Source organism: Cryptotermes secundus, unplaced genomic scaffold (genome assembly GCF_002891405.2).
Source record: "Cryptotermes secundus unplaced genomic scaffold, Csec_1.0 scaffold812, whole genome shotgun sequence".
Taxonomy (NCBI): domain Eukaryota; kingdom Metazoa; phylum Arthropoda; class Insecta; order Blattodea; family Kalotermitidae; genus Cryptotermes; species Cryptotermes secundus.
This window is the reverse complement of record NW_019731993.1, coordinates 264,504-282,983: the sequence shown is the minus strand read 5'-3', so window position 1 is coordinate 282,983 and position 18,480 is coordinate 264,504. Positions and strand designations below refer to the sequence as shown.

The 18,480-nt window shown below is 44.0% G+C and overlaps 1 protein-coding gene across 1 annotated transcript in view; it reads left to right on the top strand.

Moving 5' to 3' along the window:
- Positions 1-18,480, top strand: part of LOC111867465 — a 68,912-nt gene that overhangs the window by 32,551 nt on the left and 17,881 nt on the right. Inside the window, exon 2 of the mRNA XM_023857358.2 lies at positions 11,904-13,297. Within this exon, the coding sequence (XP_023713126.1) occupies positions 12,513-13,297 (785 nt within the window). The 5' untranslated portion in view covers positions 11,904-12,512. The remainder of the gene's footprint in view (positions 1-11,903; positions 13,298-18,480) is intronic.

Here is an 18,480-nt window from a genome sequence, read left to right as displayed (position 1 = left end):
GGCGGGTGATCAGCTCGTCGCAAGGCCTCTACCTGCACACAAACAGAGAAAAACGCACACACACAAACTAAACATCTATGCCCTAAGTGGGATTAGAACCCACGATCCCGGTTTCCAACGGAGCGAAGACAGGACATGCCTTAGACCGCTCGGCTACCGTGACCGAGGGATATTATTAGGGTAATAAAATCAAGAAGCGGTACATGTAGCATGAATTTGGAACTGAGGAAAACTCATAAGAATTTTAACAAAAATCTCTAAGGAAACTTCGAATTTTATTTTAGAGTGTATATTTTCTGTGTGGCATCTTAGAGGTTCTATAGATCGATTACTATTAACGTAAACACAAACATTATGTGAGATTCGAGGCTCTTAAAACGGTGACTATGAAAAGTACTGTCTTCTATAGTTTGGTGTGGCGTATCCACAGAATAAGTTCTGTTTGCAAATATTGCCGCTGCAGCGCTGCGGTCACTATGGTGCGCATGAGTGCAGAGTTCAGATGAACTTACTTCCTTCATTTTCAGGTTGAAAGAATAAGTTATGGCGCTATGTAGTCTGGTTGATATTTACCATTGCTTTGGAGGAATCCATCACATCTGTCTTCGGGGCAGAAGAGGAAATAATTACCCGACTACATGACGTCACAACTTACAAGACAATAAAGGCCGCGCCATAGCTCGAGCGGTTAGTCGTTGGCTTCCCACCGCGGCGGCCTGGGTTCGATCCCGGGGTCTGGTCAAGTAGGATTTGTGGTGGACAAAGTGGTGCTGGGGCAGGTTTTCTCCGAGTACTTCGGTTTCCCCTGCCAATCTTCATTCCACCAATTGCTCCACAATCACCCTCACCTATCATCTGGGGCTGGGACAATAGGCCAGAAATGGCCGCAGTACAAGGGACGAGCAATAAGAAAAATAATACAAGACAATAATCTCCATAGGCACCGCTGCGTGCACCGCAAATCTCTCACTGTGGGTGTTACTATATTACACTTAGTTCACGGCTTTATATAAGTATCTATGGCTCTACAGCCCTTTATTGTACATTGGTGCTTTTTAGTTTCTCAAACTTTTTACACAGTCGGTACGACCCTTGGGCGGGGGATCAGCCCGTCACAAGGCCGCAACATACACAGAGAACAACACAAACACAGAATGATCGCACAATGACATCCATGCCTCGAATGAGATTCGAACCCATGATCCCAGTGTTTCAGCGAGCGAAAACAGTTCATGCCTTAGACCGTGCGGCCATTGTGATCGGCTCTATAACGGCTTTAATGAATTTAAGAGAAACACGAGTGAAACTTCCATAAAAACAAAGATACAAGGCCATTCGGATGTTTCTTGCACTTTCATATGTGGTTCCATTCATATGGCTGCCTTCGTAAGCAAGGCCGAGTGTAAATATTGAGGTTAAGTCTTGAGAAATGGAAGGAGAAGAAACTAAGCAACAAAAGAACGGACTCACGGATTTCATTAGCATGTTATACAACGCTTCAGCTTTTCGTTCTTGTATCGGTGGCCTCTTCCTTATTCATGAATGCATGATGTCCAGTAGTCTCAATCTGATAAGCGCTGCTCTAAAGGAACCTAAGGTGTCGTCTATAGGATACTTGCATTGATTAAGGGTGCTCCGTACTGTTACTTTCTCAGCACGCTCTGTGTGGGCGATCCTTAACTCCCTCAGCAGAGCAGAGCAGAGCAGAATCATTCACAAGATAAATAAGTAGTTGTGATTCCGTAACGAAGAATATTTCTTTTGAAACAAATGTGTATTGCACAGCACACGATCTTTCTTGAGAACTAAATGATATGTCTAGGATAACGAGCGAACTCCATGGAAATATCTCCTGAAAAGTTCCTAAGTTAGTAACTAAGGTGTGAGTGACTAACGAAATACATGGGCAGGAGTTCCTGAGAAGCTTGTAATTAACCAAGTAACTAACTTCATCGAGTTGAGCTCTTGAGAATCTCATGAGTAATTTAGCAAGTAGCTAAGTAATTAATTAACGATATGAGATTTGATGTTCTCATTAAAGTGATTCTTCTATATAAGCCAGTAATTATTGAACATACTGAGAAACTAAATCATTGATACATGGAACTTCATGGTACAATCTTCCTTGATAAGTTGGACGCCTTGTTACTCGACTAGTTGTGACAGTCCATATCTTCACAATATTTCCCTAACTCAGTTTTAATATTATCCTCCCATGTACGCTTAAATATATTTACCGGAGCTTTTCCGTCACAATTCTGTTAGACTGCATGGCCATGTTTTCGCAGAGCAGTTCTTCAAACAGGCACCCACAGTCATCCTGTTTACGGCTGGTACATCTACACAAAGTGGCAGACACACCTGAATGTACATTTTGGGAAGATCACTCAGGTCAGTGTCCCTTGGTCTTTGTGTCACGAAGAAACATGGGATGATCAACTCTTTAGGTTGACACTTAACGACCTGTAATTCTACAGTGGGGGAACACCACGATAGTGAGCCTTCTGTTTCTGCAAAGTGTGGGGAATTTCTCTACATTTGTGAGACTTAACTTTTCATTAATAAAATTCTGTTTTATTATTATCATTATTAATATTTGGAGCAGGGATAGCTCGGTCGGTATAGTGGCTAAGCTATGGGCTAGGCGACTGAGGAATCAATGTTCCATCCCAGAGAGGTGCAAGAATTTATCTTCTTCCATAGCGTCCAGACCAGTGCTGTCCAACATTCTTATGTACTCGGGCTNGTTCAAAAATGTCTCTTGTCTTACAATTTGAATTAATATTAAAAATCGGCTCAATTATATGTGGTTACGGAGGGCGCCAGAAAAATATACCACGGGCGCCGCGTTGGACAGGGCTGGTCCAGACGAATCCTGAGGCCCACTCAGTCACAAATATAAAGCCTAGTGGGGGAAAGTCTTGCGTGTGAAGTTAATAGTCACTCAGTTTGTCAGAAGTTCCTGGTCATTTATTTTACCGGCAGGTTTGTCTACAAGAGCCCGCAACTGAACTCTATTCTGAGCCACTTTACTCAAGCCCATATCATTACATTCTAGGTCTTCCAAGTGGACTACTTCCTTGAGGTTTCCTGGCTGAAATTTTGTACGTATTTCTCTTCCATGTGCTTGCTACATGTCCCACTTGCCACATTTTCTTTGTTTCGTTTTGTACTTTGTTCAACAACGCTGTCAGTAACTTAGAATGTACAGTATAGCCTCTATATCGGATCCTCCTCAGTTCGATGACCCTAATGTAGACTTGTTAGACGTAACATACGGCAAGGAGTACAAAGTCTGAAGCTCCTCGTTACATAATATCTGGAGAGTCCAGGTACTGCTCTCTCAGCAATCCCTTCTCAGACATTTATAATTCCATGTCATGTCCTTAGGGCGACAGACCAAGCTTCACGTCTGCAGACTGTAAAAACTGTGAAAACTCATGCCTCAATTCTCTAAGAATCTTTATAGCAGTATTCTCCAGCTATACCCTAGGTCCCGATGTGCTCTTTTTCTGAATATTTCCAACTAAAATACGGCATATATTGCCAAGACGAATGGCTCAGTCGGTGAAGCCTCTGACTTGTATTCAAGAGGGGCTTGATTCAAATCTCGGGCACGATACCAAATATTCTGACAGTTCTTTTCTTGGGTTTCTTTAGTCCCTCAGGGCGAATACTAGGATAGTAGCTTGAAGTAGGCTTACTATCACATCTGTACACATTCTTTCCAATTTCTTTATTTATTAATCATCCTATTATTTAACACTATAAATTCTGAGCTATTTAAAGGGTCGATTAATAAATCATAAACAAATAAACATGTTAAATTGATGCCATTTTGAAGCCCTGAATTTTGAAACGATATATCGATTTGTACAATCAAATACTTCGTGGAATATTGCCAATTCGATTAGTGATTGGTGGACGTTTACTGCATGTAGCGCGGTGCCGTGGTATGCACCAAGTGTGTGCTGTAGCTTCAGGCACGCGAGGAAGTGAAAGTGTATGTCGTATCGCTCAAGAGAATATGGAACGCAGGGATAGTTATTTACCGGTGATGTGAAATAGATTTAAATTCATGGACAACGATTTCATAACTTCGACTTTGCTTCAAGGACTAATAATTATTTCGCCAGCCTTCTTAATGAACAGGGTATAAAAACAATTATTATAACAGGGATTATTGTTAATTCATCTGGCTCAGGATAGGGACCAGTGGATGGCTCTTGTGAACACGGTAATGAACATTAGGGTTCCGTAAAATATTATGAAATTCTTGAGTAGCTGAGAAACCTGTAGCTTCTCAAGAAGGATTCGGATACATGGAGTTAGCTAGTCAGGAAGTATAATTAACGGTATCAAACACACTGGTTATTATTACAACCACCTGCATTTTGCTCACAGAATGTACGTATTTATAGGTTTTATATGATCTTAGAGCAAGCAGTGATTATTTACGGGAACAGCCATAACCATCTGTCCCTTGTAATGGGATCGCAGTGTCTACTGTGAGGCAGGAACTGAATTTTGAAATGTTGTTTAGATGAATTTCAGCATTCAGAGGGTAAATTTCATATAAATATTAATGCGATGGAATTATATATTATTTATTTTATATATTAACAACATTCGAAGTGACATAGATTTGTAGTCTTGCAAAGGGAAATACTGTATCCATCGTCAATGTAGAGTTTTTGCATCGAAGATGGATTCAGCAATTGCAAGTAACCATCTACTAAACTACACGGCGTCGTTTGCCAGAAGACAGCATTTTTCTCATAATCAGTGCCGTGGGAATACCTAATCCCACAAAAAAAATGGCATAGAAAGAATTTGGAAAAACATGTGCAATGAATAGGGGCACGCGGTAGCGTAGTTGGTTGAGGCATTATGCTACAAGCCGGAAGGTCGCAGATTCGATTCCCGATGATACCATTGGATTTTTTCAATATGCCTAATCCTTCTAGCCTCACTATGACCCTGGGGTCGACTCAGCCTCTAACAGAAATGAGTACCAGGAATCTTCCTGGGGGCTAAAGGAAAACCCACGCGTAAGGCTGACAATCTCACTGCCATCTATGAGCTGGTTATCTAGAAAATGTGGGAGCCTCGACGTCTCGCAACCCTGTGAGCCTCCTTGGCCTGTTACAGGGATAAATTTATCTTTTTTTATGAGCAATGAGTACTGAAGCACATCTTCCCATGCTGCTTTTCTTCGTCTAGAGAGAGAGAGAGTAGTAAAGCAATTGGAGAGGCTGGAGTAACGGAGAGTGCCTTCGGGTTGAGGAGACAGTGGCCGGGTGATGTGTCCACGAGGATCGGTCTTGCAACACGCGATCCAAGCGGCCCGACAGTGCCTTCGTCGGCATTCAAACTGCGCCGAGCTGCTTGTATGGACAAGAGACAGACGAGCTCCCATTTTCACGCTTGACGCAACACCCAGTCCTCGTTCCTGTAAATGGACGCGTTCTCTAGAAGTCATTCGTAAGCAAACTTCAATTTCGCAATATCTTTCAGGGGCATACATGTAACCGCGCCATAGCTCAAGCGGTTAGTCGCTGGCTTCCTACCGCGGCGTTCCGGGTTCGATCCCGGGTCTGGTCAAGTGTAATTTGTGGTGGACAAAGTGGCGTTGGGGTAGGTTTTCCTCGAGTACTTCGGTTTCCCTCAGGATCTTCATTCCACCAGATTCTCCATCATCATAATCACCCCGGGCAAGTACATTAGGCCAATCAGTGGCTGGCGTGCCGAGTGGACCTAACTGGACTCCACCACCCACTAAGCGAAAAGTCTCTGTTGAGAAGTTCACATTCGATCAGCTAGTTAAGGATTTGCCTTTCTTTTATATGTCAATAAAGTTAATTGAGACTTCACAGGAGGCATCCACTAGTCGCTATCCTGAGCCGCCATATACCCCATAATATGGATCACAATCTTGTCCCTAATTCCATGTGTCCCACCTATTTCCTGCTTCAGAGGATACTCGTAGTAATTGGTTAATTGGTTATATGTATAGTTCATTCATTCATTCATTCATTCATTCATTCATCAATGGGTCTACACCCTTTTTTTTTGGCCCTGGCTGCTTTTTCAGTTTCGTAATCCTATACGCAGTCGGTAGGACTCCTTTGACGGGGAATCAGCCCGTCGCAAAGCCTCTACCTACACACAGAATAAACGCACACAGAATGTCTCGAGTGGGATTCGAACCTATGACCCGACGGCGCGGCCACTGTGATCGGCTATATGTGTAGTTGGGGCAGGTAAAAAAAAGGTAAAATTGTCCCTATATTTAATTAATTAAGCACCACGCCGTGTATACGTGTCGGGGACTGTTCTTGACCATGGCACTGGATGGAGGTGAGTTGTAAGCTTCACGTGACGTCCGCTTTACCACCGGAACACTATGTTCACATTAGATACGAGGCTGGGTGGGCCCCAGAGCCGATCTGGACGACGTCGAGCAGAGAAAACTCTCTTTACCCTGCAGGGATTTGAACCTCAGCCAGTAGCTCACCGCTATACCTACAAAGCTGTCCCGGCTCACATAATTAGGGTATTGCTCGTCATAACGTTTGTCCTTTTGCTATTATGTTGTTTCCATGGAAACCAAACAAAACAATTTTAGTTACTATAGGAGTAGATTTCGACAACAAAAGAGGCAGGATTTCAACTGGCACTACAGTGTCTTGGATCAGTCTTTCAGACAGTTCAGTCCAGCTCATAATCTCGCAACACATTTCCGTAACAAACAAACTAACTAACTACCTAATTGCATGCAGCACAATCGTCATTTAGAAGATAATAATTATTAAGCTTTCCACGAAATCGTCCGCATTTGATGGAACAGAATATTCAGGACCGTCCTCTGAAGAGACCAACATTGGACCTAACCCCGAGTTTCTTTTTATTGCTAGTGGGGTGGGACTAAGTCCCTTGTGCTGCGGCCACTTCTGGCCTATTGTTCCAGCCCCAAATGATAGGTGAGGGTGATTATGGAGCAGTTGGTGGAATGAAGATTGGCAGGGGAAACCGAAGTACTCGGAGAAAACCTGCCCCAGCGCCACTTTATCCACCACAAATCCCACTTGACCAGACCCGGGATGGAACTCCTATTTCTTTTAGATCTGTTTTAATGTTAAGAGCTGTACGGGCGTGAAGCTCACCACTCAAATCTATTTAGTGCAGAGGCAAAAAATTGTGGGTCTATATCTCCACTCCGCTATACGTCTTCATGGCTCCGTGCTTAATTAGGAACGCGGGCAACTTACAAGTTAAGAGTCCGATCTTGTGGGTAGTGGTGCTGTGTAGAAGTCCATAGACTTTTCGGAGTACCGTATTTGCTCCATCGTCAGGATAGAATAGTACATGAAACAAGGAACCAGCAAGAAGCAGGCGGCAGTCAGTGTTACATAATGTCCGGTGGACTGTCACCGAAACGCACGGCGTTAAAACCTAAAAGTTCCTATTCTTCATAATCACCGCTGTCAGAACCTCAGATCCAAAATATTTTAATGTTAACATCACATCTACCCCTAATTCTACAAAATGGTGTATCTTTCTTGAGGTTTTCCGACCATATTACCATATTTTTGCGCTCATACTCAGTCCACACACACACACACACACACGCGCGTGTTTTATATCTCACCAATCCTATCACCCTTAATTTGATCACGGATAATGGTGGGTGTGTCCGTTGCGCTCACAATATGACACCCCCATCCGCTAAAGTTGGCACTAACTTCGCCGACAAGCGGCGGTCGCTCGGTTGGTATAGTTCCCTTGCGGACTACAGGCCACGTGTTTTGTTTTGTTTGTTTGTCCTCTGCTTAAGTTGTACCAAAGTACCAATCCAAATTTGTGACTGCTTGTGACATTTCGTAGGTGAAAGGTTATTAGCCTTCCTCACATCCCTCAAGGTGTAGGAGCACTCCTTTTCGGCTTTCAGCTACTTAATCTAAAGTAAGCAGTTGAGAAAAAAGTGACATTAATTAAAGCAATAACAAGCATGACACAAATTGTGCGGGTGTTCAGCCAAATGGAAAACTTAATGAAGTTTGGCAGGCAGGAACCTGCTGGGCCGCGTCTTGTAGCCTTGGAGATGGTGCGCGCTCTGGGCACGGGCGCAGAGATGATTCAATGTTGGCGGCATGTGTGGGCTGGAACCACGGAGCACTGGAATGTGCGGCCCGTCCCATTGTCTGAGCTCAACAAACTCTACACATCCTGGTTGTTATGCATTCGCCACACCAGTTCACAAAATAAACGCATAATTTGGAGCAGTGGACGTCCTTCGTCTGTCTCCATGTTTTTTTACTGCAACTTCATGATGGATTTATCTGTGCTTTAGTATTTGATATGTCCACGCTAAAACCTGTTGGGTAGTTTTTAGTTTCTTGGGGTGGGGTGAGACTGAGTCCACTTGTTACATTTGCCACTAATTGGCCTGTTGTACCAGCCCATGATGATAGAGTATAATGAATGTGGAGCAATCTGTGGAATGAGAATTGGCAGCGGAAACCGATATACTCGGAGAAAACCTGCTACAATGCCTATTTGTCCACCACAGATCCCACATGACCTGACCTGGGCTCGCACCCAGGCCGCCGCGGAGGGAAGCCGGCGATTAACCGCTTGAGCTATGACAAGGCCAACTTGTTCGGTAAATTCAGTTTTGGCAGAACCATTCGTGCTGTAAATGACTTCCAAATATGGTGGGTGTATTTAATATGTTTAAGAAGCAGTCGTGGACAGCAAAAAATGGCGATCCACCAGGTTGGGGGATTGGGTTAGTGCTTCGACTAGCAGTTCCCCACCGTAACAACCCTGAACTCTGAGAAACTTTACCTACGGACTCGACCTTGAAGGGATTCTTCGGAACGCTCGTAAAACTCTCATTTGTAACGTACCAAAGTTCTCGGTACCTGCGAGATAAGGTAAAGTTGTCCCTGTGTTCAACGAATTAAGCGTTACTCCATGAAGGCGCATGGAAGAGTGGGTGTATAGATCCACATTTTCTTGACGTCGGCACTAGCTGGAGGTGAGCGGTCAGCTTCGCGCCCCGGCCGCTTTGCCCCCGGGGAAAGAGCCCACAGTACCTATTGTATAGGAGGTTGGGTGGGGCCCAGAGCCGGTCTGGACGATTTGGAGAAGAGAAAATTCTTGACTTTACCGGGACTCGAATTCCGACAGTCGTCCAGCCCGTAGCCAGTCGCTATTCCGACTGAGCTACCCCATCTCCGTCTCAGTACCTGTTAAGCTACAAAAACGCAGGATGCCAACCAGGTTAATTTTTATTTAGGAATTTTCATGTTTTAAGGAAATGCTTCGAAGCTGTAGTCATTACTGCATGCAATCTACTGCTGGTTACCTCTGTGTGACTGCATTCTAGAGTCTCTATTGTTGATTAGTTCTGTAAAGAACAGATTTGTACATCGTCATGAATAAACTAACTCCATGGAGTGGAGTCCTTGAGAAGCCATTAGTCGCTTGGATAGCGAAGAAAGTTCTGTTTGTGTAATCCGAAGGTTCATTACCTTGCTCACAGGGGTTTACCTCGGCACTCTTTCCTCTACCAGATGAATCCGATGCACATCTTCATACTATTTATTTAAAATCAGTTTTAATATTATTCTCACATTAACGCCCAAGTCTCCTAAATTGTATCGTGCTTCCTGGATTTCCATCTACAATTTTCTACAAATTTTAATCTCTACTTTACCCAGCCTGTCATATTCTTCAACGTCAACGAATTTATATGGTAAAGCTATCCCTGTAACAGGCTATGGCGGCCCATAGGGTTGTGAGACATCGAGGTTCCCACATTTTCTAGACAATCGGCTCAAAGATGGTAGGGTTAAGTAAAGATATCCCTGTAACAGGCTATGGCGACCCATAGGTTTTTCTGAGACGTCGAGGTTCCCACATTTTCTAGATAATCGGCTCATAGATGGCGGTAAGGTTGTCAGCCGCACTTTACTCCACAGGAAAATTATTTAATTAATACCTGGTACTCATTTCTGTTAGAGGCTGAGTCAACCCCAGGGCCATAGTGCGGCCGGAAGGATTAGGTCAATTGAAAACAATCCAATGACCTCATCGGGATTCGATTGCGCAACCTTCCGGCTTGTAACATAGTGCCTCAACCAACTACCCTACAGCGTTCCTCCAATATGAATTTGGCACCTCTAGGAAAGACTAAAATTTTAGTGGTACATTTTCCCCTAAAGTTGAATAAATATAAGTCGAGATGTTTCATGAAAGCTACAGTGTACAGCAGGAATGAAGGTTTATGGTGACGTTGCAAATTCTATTGTTTTCAAGAAGCCTGTCTCAAAACATTACATGCATATGTCCTCCCTAAGACTTATGAATGCTTTAGTGTATAATAGAACAGAGTTCGTGTTAGGAGAAATCATAGAATAATGAAACGCTTTTTCTTTTCCCTTGCCACTACAGCCCCAGTGGGCCTAGGCCTACCTCCATGAACTTCTCCGAATGAAACGCTTGCAGTGGCATAATGTCTTGCTCTAGCATTTGTCTGCAGAAACTTGTATGAGTGAAAAATGTGTGTTCCACTGTGGTTACACGGCGGTTACAAATGTAACTTTACATAATTCACTGATTTTAACGTTTATTTATTGTGCATATAAATGCGGGACAGGCGGTAAAGGGCGGCCGGCGCGTAAGGCTGATAACCTCACCGCCATCTGTGAGCCGATTGTCTAGAAAATGTGGGAACCTCAACATTTCACAACTCTATGGGCCTCCACGCGGCCTGTTACAGGGATACCTTTACTTTTTTGCTTTTACCTAATTTATATTACTACCTATCTGCTTCCCTAACTAAGTAACCAACTGCCTAAGTTTTTTTATTGCTAGTGGGGTGGAACTAAGTCCCTTGCACTGCGGCCACTTCTTGCCCATTGTACCAGCCCCAGGTGATAGGTGAGGGTGATTGTGGAGCAATTGGTGGAATGAACATTGGCAGGGGAAACCGAAGTACTCAGAGAAACCTGCCCCAGCCCCACTTTGTCCACCACAAATCCCACTTGACCAGACCCGGGATGGACCCCGGGCCGCCGCGGTGAGAAGCCAGCGACTAACCGCTTGAGCTATGGCGCGGCCAACTGCCTAAGTTACTAACATCATGGATTGGAGCCTTGCTTGAGAACCTAACTGTTGCTCAGTTATTCGAGACATTACCCGATTCTTATGTAAACCGAGGTTTAATGCCGTCTTACCCAGACGCTGCTATCGGACTTTACCCTAAGTCAGATCAACCCAGTCCACACATCACCTGCAACTATAGAATAAAGATCTCTTGCTTCTGCCGACAATCGAACACCGGTTGCTCGGTCGTCCAACACGCAGTCTGGTCGCTATGCCGACTGACGTCATGTATAATTATACGCAGGGATATAGGCCTATATTGCTCGGCTGTGGTCTGACGTCTGGAGTTCAATTTCTGGCAGGTAGGCATTTTATTTTCTCTACCACAAGCTCGGGAGGTATACTGACTAAAATAAGGGTTCGATTCTCGGGAGGGGCAAGAGATTCTTCTCTTATACACAGTGCCCAGACCGGTTTTGGGGCCCACCCAGCTTCCAACTCAGTGTGTACCAAGTGTAGAGCGGCAAGATAGTGAGGATGACCACTCATCTCCAACTAGTAACAAGGTTAAGAATGCGTGGAGTTATACCTCCAATCCCCATACGTTTTCATGACTTGGTTTTTAGTTAAGTATAGAGACAATTGTTCGGCTATGAGGTCCACTCCAACTCATATTCAAAAAGTACGGTGGATAATGCGGCCAGGGCGTGAAACCAACCATTTATCTCCACCTAGTGTTGTCAGATTATGTGTTAAACTGACTATAGTTCTCATTTTTTGTTGCTCAGGTTCTACTGCAGCCAGGTGTCGAAGCAGCAGACCGAAACTCTGCACGCGTAACCACTGCCTAATCTACAAGAGAGACCATCAGGGGCTTCCGCCTCCACTTAAATTAGGAGAAGACGTATGAAAACAACACGGAAGACCTGTCCCATCCACTGTAGACTTAAGACAGCTTACTTGTATATACCAGTCCAATCAGATATCACATTTTTTTACCTCTTGGAATGGAGTTCACATTTTCTACGTCACGTTGCTGGCCTGAGCATCAAAGTGTAAAGCCGAAGTGATATAAGTTTGAGCTAGAAGTTTGATTTAATTAGTCACGATTATAATATCTGTTTTTAATAAAATAAAGAGATGCTGTTTAAACAAGTTAGAATGGCTCTGATAGGAATGTGCAGTAACACTTTAAGCCCTGGTCCAGTAGTAAAATAATCATAGTGACAAAACAATGGCGTGAAAAATAATTTTCTTCTAATTGTGTCTCGTCGTATTTGCTTGATTTGAGTGGCTGTGTGTTGTGTCAGCAGTGAAAGTGTGGATGACGTCGTCACTAAATGGCTGCGTATTTATCGGACGTCGTCATATAGAGACGCCGGCGTATCGTGACAGCCATGTTAAAACATATGCCGACAGGAGTGACGTCATCCTCTACAGCAATGATGAACGGTGGGGCTCACCATCCAGGGTCCAGAACACAGCCGGACGGCGTCGTCATGATGACAGATCTGCCGCCCCCTGTCACACACGCTGGTCGGCTTCGTGGTGGTCCAACTATTCTATCTCAGCACCAACCCCAGCTGAATCTCAGCTTGAACCTTTCTCAGAGGTTAAACCACTCCCACGCTTTGAATGTCTCTACTCTTAGTACGTCGAAACATTCCTTGGGGAACTCTAGTGGGGTGAGTCCCGGGGGTGGAGGAGGGGGTAACACAACTGTGAACAATATAACAATGAATGGACCTGTTAGTCAGGTTGTAACTCCGCCAAAAATAGCAAATGGAGGTTTACATATCTCCAGAGGCCGTACCACAAGTATAAGTGGTGGAAGCACGCTGATTCCAGCCAATGTATCCCGGTTCATGACCCGGTCGAAGGAAGCCGGGATCAAAGAGATGCTGACGTCGCTAGGTCTACTGTGCCTGGTGTCACTCTTGCTTGCACTTCTGTCGCTTATCTTCCTGCTCAAGATTTCGCCGATGTCACCTACAGGGATGAGGGACATGCGCAGAACGGAACAGCTGACGATCATCTCTGCCGAAGAGTATGTCGTCGTGTACGAAGTCACGCTGGCACTTTGTGCTCTCACACTTTCCCTGAACCTGTGTTGCCTTCTGGTGTGCGCTATCCAGTTCCTCTTCGCCGTGAAGCTCGTGAAGTCCCCGCAAGGAGGCCACAGGTAAGTCCCTGTAACTTAACATTGGCACTAGAATGAGGCGAGGAGACTGTGGAAGGATAAGGTAAAGTCACCACACCATGAAGTCGTATGGAGGAGTGGAGATATAGCTCCACAGTTCTTGATCTGGCACTGGATGGAGATGAATAATCAGGTTCACTACCCGGAGGCTTTGCGCCCAGGGAAGAAGCTCCCGGTACCCGTTCCGTTGGAGGCTCGGTGGATCCCAGACAGTCTGGATGCTGTGGAGTAAAGAGAATTCTCTTTGCTGGGACTCGAAACCTGATTTTCTGGCCATGAACCCGTAGCCCGTCGCTATATCAACCGAGATCGCAGCATACACAGGAGGCCGGGTAGCTCCCAGATTGGGTTTGGACATGGTGCCAAAAAAGGACAACACCCGCTCTAGTCAGGAAACCAACTTCGGTATTCCAGGCAGTAACTAATTACTATAATAATAGCTGCTTTTGTGAATATGGCGATGAATCTCCGGTTCTGTAAAGCCAATACTACTCGTATTCTTATTATTTGTGTTATTCTTAGTGGGGTGAGACTTAGTCCACTTGGTACTGCGGCCACTTCTGGCCTATTGTACCAGCCCCAGATGATAGGTGATGGTGATTGTGGAGGAATTGGTGGGATCAGAATTGGCAGGGGAAACAAAAGTACTGGGGGTAAACCTGCCCCAATGCCACTTTGTCCACCAAAAATCCCACATGACCTGACCTGGGCTCGAACCCGGGCCGCCGCGGTGGGAAGCCAGCGACTAAGGGTAAAACCAAGGGTAATGTTATCCCTGTAACATGCCAAGGATACCCATAGGGTTGTGAGACATTGAGGCTCTCTCATTTTCTAGACAGATGGCAGTTAGTTTGTCAGCCTTACGCCCCGGCCGCCTTTTACCTCCCAGGAAGATCTCTGGCACTCATTTCTGTTAGAGGCTGAGTCGACCCCAGGACCAAGGTGCGGCTGGAACGACTAGGTCAATTGAAAAATCCAATTACCTCATCGGGAATCGAACCCGCGACGTTCTGGCTTGTAGCATAGTGCCTCAACCAACTACGGTACCGCGTACGGTTGAGGGACCAGTATTATTGTAATTAAGAAGTAATAAATTAGGATTCAAGTTTACCGAATGTATAATTATAGAGTAATTGCTTTGTTGTCAGTCTGGTTACGTCTGCATACACATCTCGAGCCATGTAAATGTAGACTTCATCTAGAGAACGCCTTCTGAAATTTCCGTGGAACAATTGATCGTACACCCATGTTTATTGGCTCTCTTTTCCGAAGTATCAACAGTCTTTATGCATTCTGATGGCTTATCTAGACTAAGAGGAAACACAGAAAGGCAAATAAATTATATACCTTTACAGACAATTAAATCACAAAATTTAGTAATTGCCGAATACAAAATATAAAACAATTTTGGTAGGTTAAATTGAAGGGGAGAAATTTTGCTTTTACATGTAAATTATATGAAATTGCTAATAAATTTTTGTGCACAATAGGGTACAATGTAATATATTAGATATTTTTAGAAATATATCGTGAAATTTTTTAAGTTTTACGTGGCAGTACACCAAGCCACTTAATATTCACAAAGATCCTCGTTCTCTAGATAATTGTCGTTAGTGTTTCTTTTGATTTTTGTACCTTTAAAAATGTAAACAACATTTCAGTGTCAGTTTATAATTTAATTGCAATATATATATATATTATGGGGAATCTTCAGATTTAAACCCGCCAATACAGAATGGTACCACAGCGTTGTGACTTGAGCAATGATGATCTCATTTTGAATAACTTTTATAAATCCAGTAAGTAATAAAGAAACAGTGACTGTCCACGGGCTGGACGGCCGAGGAGTCGGAGTTTGAGTCCAGGTAGAGACAAAATTGTTCTCCTCTCCACGTCGTCCAGACCGGTTCTGGGGCCCACCCAGCCTCCTATCCAGTGGGTACCGGGGACTCTTCACACGGGAGTGAAGCAGCCATGTCGTGAAGCTAACCATTCACCACCTAGTCCCGAGGTCAAGAATATATTGACCTATATATCCAATCTCCAATACGCCTTCGTGGTCTACTGTGTAATTGGTTAAGCACAGGGAACGCCTCTGTGGTCTAGTGGTCAGAGTTCCTGGCTAAAGATCCATAGGTCCTGGGTTCGATTTCCGGCGCTACCAGATTTTCTGAGAAGTAGTGGGTCTGGAACGGGGTCCACTCAGCCTCGTGAGGATAGTTGAGGAGCTATTTAAAGGAAATAGCGGCTCCGGTCTAGAAAACAGATTAACGGCCGCGGGGATCCGTTGCGCTGACCATGCGACGCCGTCTATCCGCTAAAGTTGGCACTAACTTCGGCGGCAAGCGGCGGTCGCTAGGTCGGTATAGTTAGCTTCCGGACTACAGGCCACGGAGTTTGTTTTGTTTTTGTTTAGTGTACATTTTACTAAAAAATTAACTGAGTTTTGGACCACTCTGTGTATCTCAGTCGCCGACTAACAACATTAAGTGCCTTCGCAGGAGAGCACGACTATATTCTTCAAACCATGACGACAGTAACAAGATGGGGTGAATACTTGAGAACGGTTTTCTACTGAGGCAGCGAAAGACACGTCCACATTCAATTATTTGGTTGTACTCGTGTTTGTGATCCCAGGAAACATGCTGACCGGTGAACTACAAACAACACATTGCCGTTAGGTTCAATTTTTCTTTCCAGTCAAACTAGTTGGCACCTTATAAAATATCCAGTTGATACCCTTGGCATAAAAATGGAGACGAAATATTTAACTCCAGGCTATTCTAGTAAGTATGAAAACAAGTACATATTTTTATATCGCACTGGAGGTCGAAAAACTTGTTGGACATTTCCAGAGAACAAGTCTGAGTCATTTCATGTACGGCGTAAACTCATAAGATTACTCGTTATTACATGTGTTGAATTTCTGTAGGTTTAGCTTCTAATTCAACACGTGTGTTCGTGACAAATGGTCGGCAGAACAAATCTGGGACGCTAGGGAAAAAATTTCCCCTTCGCTAAAGATGAAGTTAAATATATCCTTGTAAAAGGTAAAAGGCTTCATGGAAGTAGGCCTAGGCCACTGAGGCTGTAGTGCCAAGGAAAAAAAAAGGGCAAAAGGCACAGTTGTCCCTTGTGTTTAATTAATTAAGCACTACGCCATGAAGGCGTATGGGAAAGTGTATGTATAGATAGTTATCCATTTACTTAATGTAATTAAACAATAAGGAATGAAGGCATATGGGGGAGTGGAGGTGCAGCTCCATCATTTTAACCGCGGCACTAGATGAAGGTGAGTGGTCAGCTTCACGACCCGTCGCTCTACTATCGGGGAAGTTTCCCCGGCACCCATTGGATAGGAGGTTGGGTCTGGACTCTGTGCAGAAGATAAAAAATTTTCCCTGCCGGGAATCGAGTCCCGGCGGCCCAGCTTGAGTAAGTAAATTTTGGTTTCTTAATGTGAGCGTTATTCATTGAAGTTTAAGCTACTGTATATGCTATACCGTGACGGTGAGAAGAGAAACAGAAACATCTGATGTGAAGAGCTTGTAGCTCTGCCTGTATTGTACAGGCTACAGCACTTGTATCACACGGACAATTTAGGCGTGGTAGCCATGTCTATACAACGACGGTCTACGAGCTGGATGGCTGAAGTATCGGGGATCGATTTCCGGCAGAATAAAGTATTTTCTCTCCTCTGAAACGCCTGTCTCTACCAAATTTTGTGCCCAATCCAGTGGATTCTTGATTATTTTTCCCGGGGGGTAAAGCGAAAGAGACATGAAGCTGACAATTCACCTCCATCTAGTGTTGAATTTAAGAACGGTGGAGTTATATCTCCACTCCTTCATACGTCTTCGTGGTGTGATGCTTGAACACACAAACTTTTTACTCTTATTTAGGTGATACACCGAACAACTAATTTATACAAGAGGGAATTCGAAATACACTGAAATCAGCCCCGTGTGCTCAACGAGATATTCGATATGACGATGCTGGTTTCCATCGTTTGCTGCAGTGAGTTACGTCATTATCTACTGATGACGCAAACTCTAAGATACTTTAGACGAAGCATAGTATAGTGCTTAAACAAGATTTTCAGTGACGTTAGCATCCGGGCTGGAGGAGGACCCACAGGGCAAATTAAATGCGCTGTTGTATATATGGTCCTTGTACTTGTTTAATGACCATGTAGCATGCATGAATCGTTGGATCTGGGTAAGTGACTGCTAATTAAAAAAGAAGGAAACCTTGATTCGTAATGAAATATTAACTTGTCCTTTTAGGATTAAGACAAATATTTGAGTGGTGGCCAATTTTTACGTAACTTCCTTTCCGACTGGATCGGTTAGATATGACGCAATTAATAGAACTGGTTTTGGAATATTTCACATAAGGCAAGAGTGAAATTATAGAGATAAAGTTTACTCATATTGTGACGTGTGAGGTAAGAAGCGCATATATATATATATATATATATATATATATATATATCCAAATAAACGCTACTAAAATGAAGACTACTGTCTTCTGATGACGCCATGTAGCCTGGTAGTTATATGCCAATGTTTCTGAGGATTTTTCTGCTTCCATCTTTAGGACAGAAGATTGATATATTCGAATAGGACGTGGTATCGTGTACTCTTTTAGGTAAATATCAACATTTAGGAAAACTTGTTGACTCATCTTCAGGTCGACTCCTAGTCATATAATTGGATATCAATATTTCAGAAGAGCTTGCTGCTTCTGTCTTCAGGCTCGAAGTCGACTTGTAGTCTTGAAGGTTGATACAGGCTTCCCGAGGAAATTGCTCCCCTACATCTTCAAAGTTTATTTTGACTCGGGATAGTTTTGTAGGCGGATACCAACATTTCGAAGGAATTTTCCGCCTTCATCTTCAGAGTCGAATTTAATTAAATTGTGACACAATTTAGAAGTTTGTTATATAAATATATGTCTGCGTTTTTGTATTTTCGGGTGGAGGCACGGTAGCGTAGTTGGTTGAGGCGCTATGCTACAAGCCGGAAGGTTGCGGGTTTGATTCCGATGAGGTCACTGGATTTTTCAATTTACCTAATCCTTCCAGCCGCACTATGGCCCTGGGTTCGACTCAGCCGCTGACATAAATGAGTACCAGGAATATTCCTGGGGGTAAAGGACGGCCG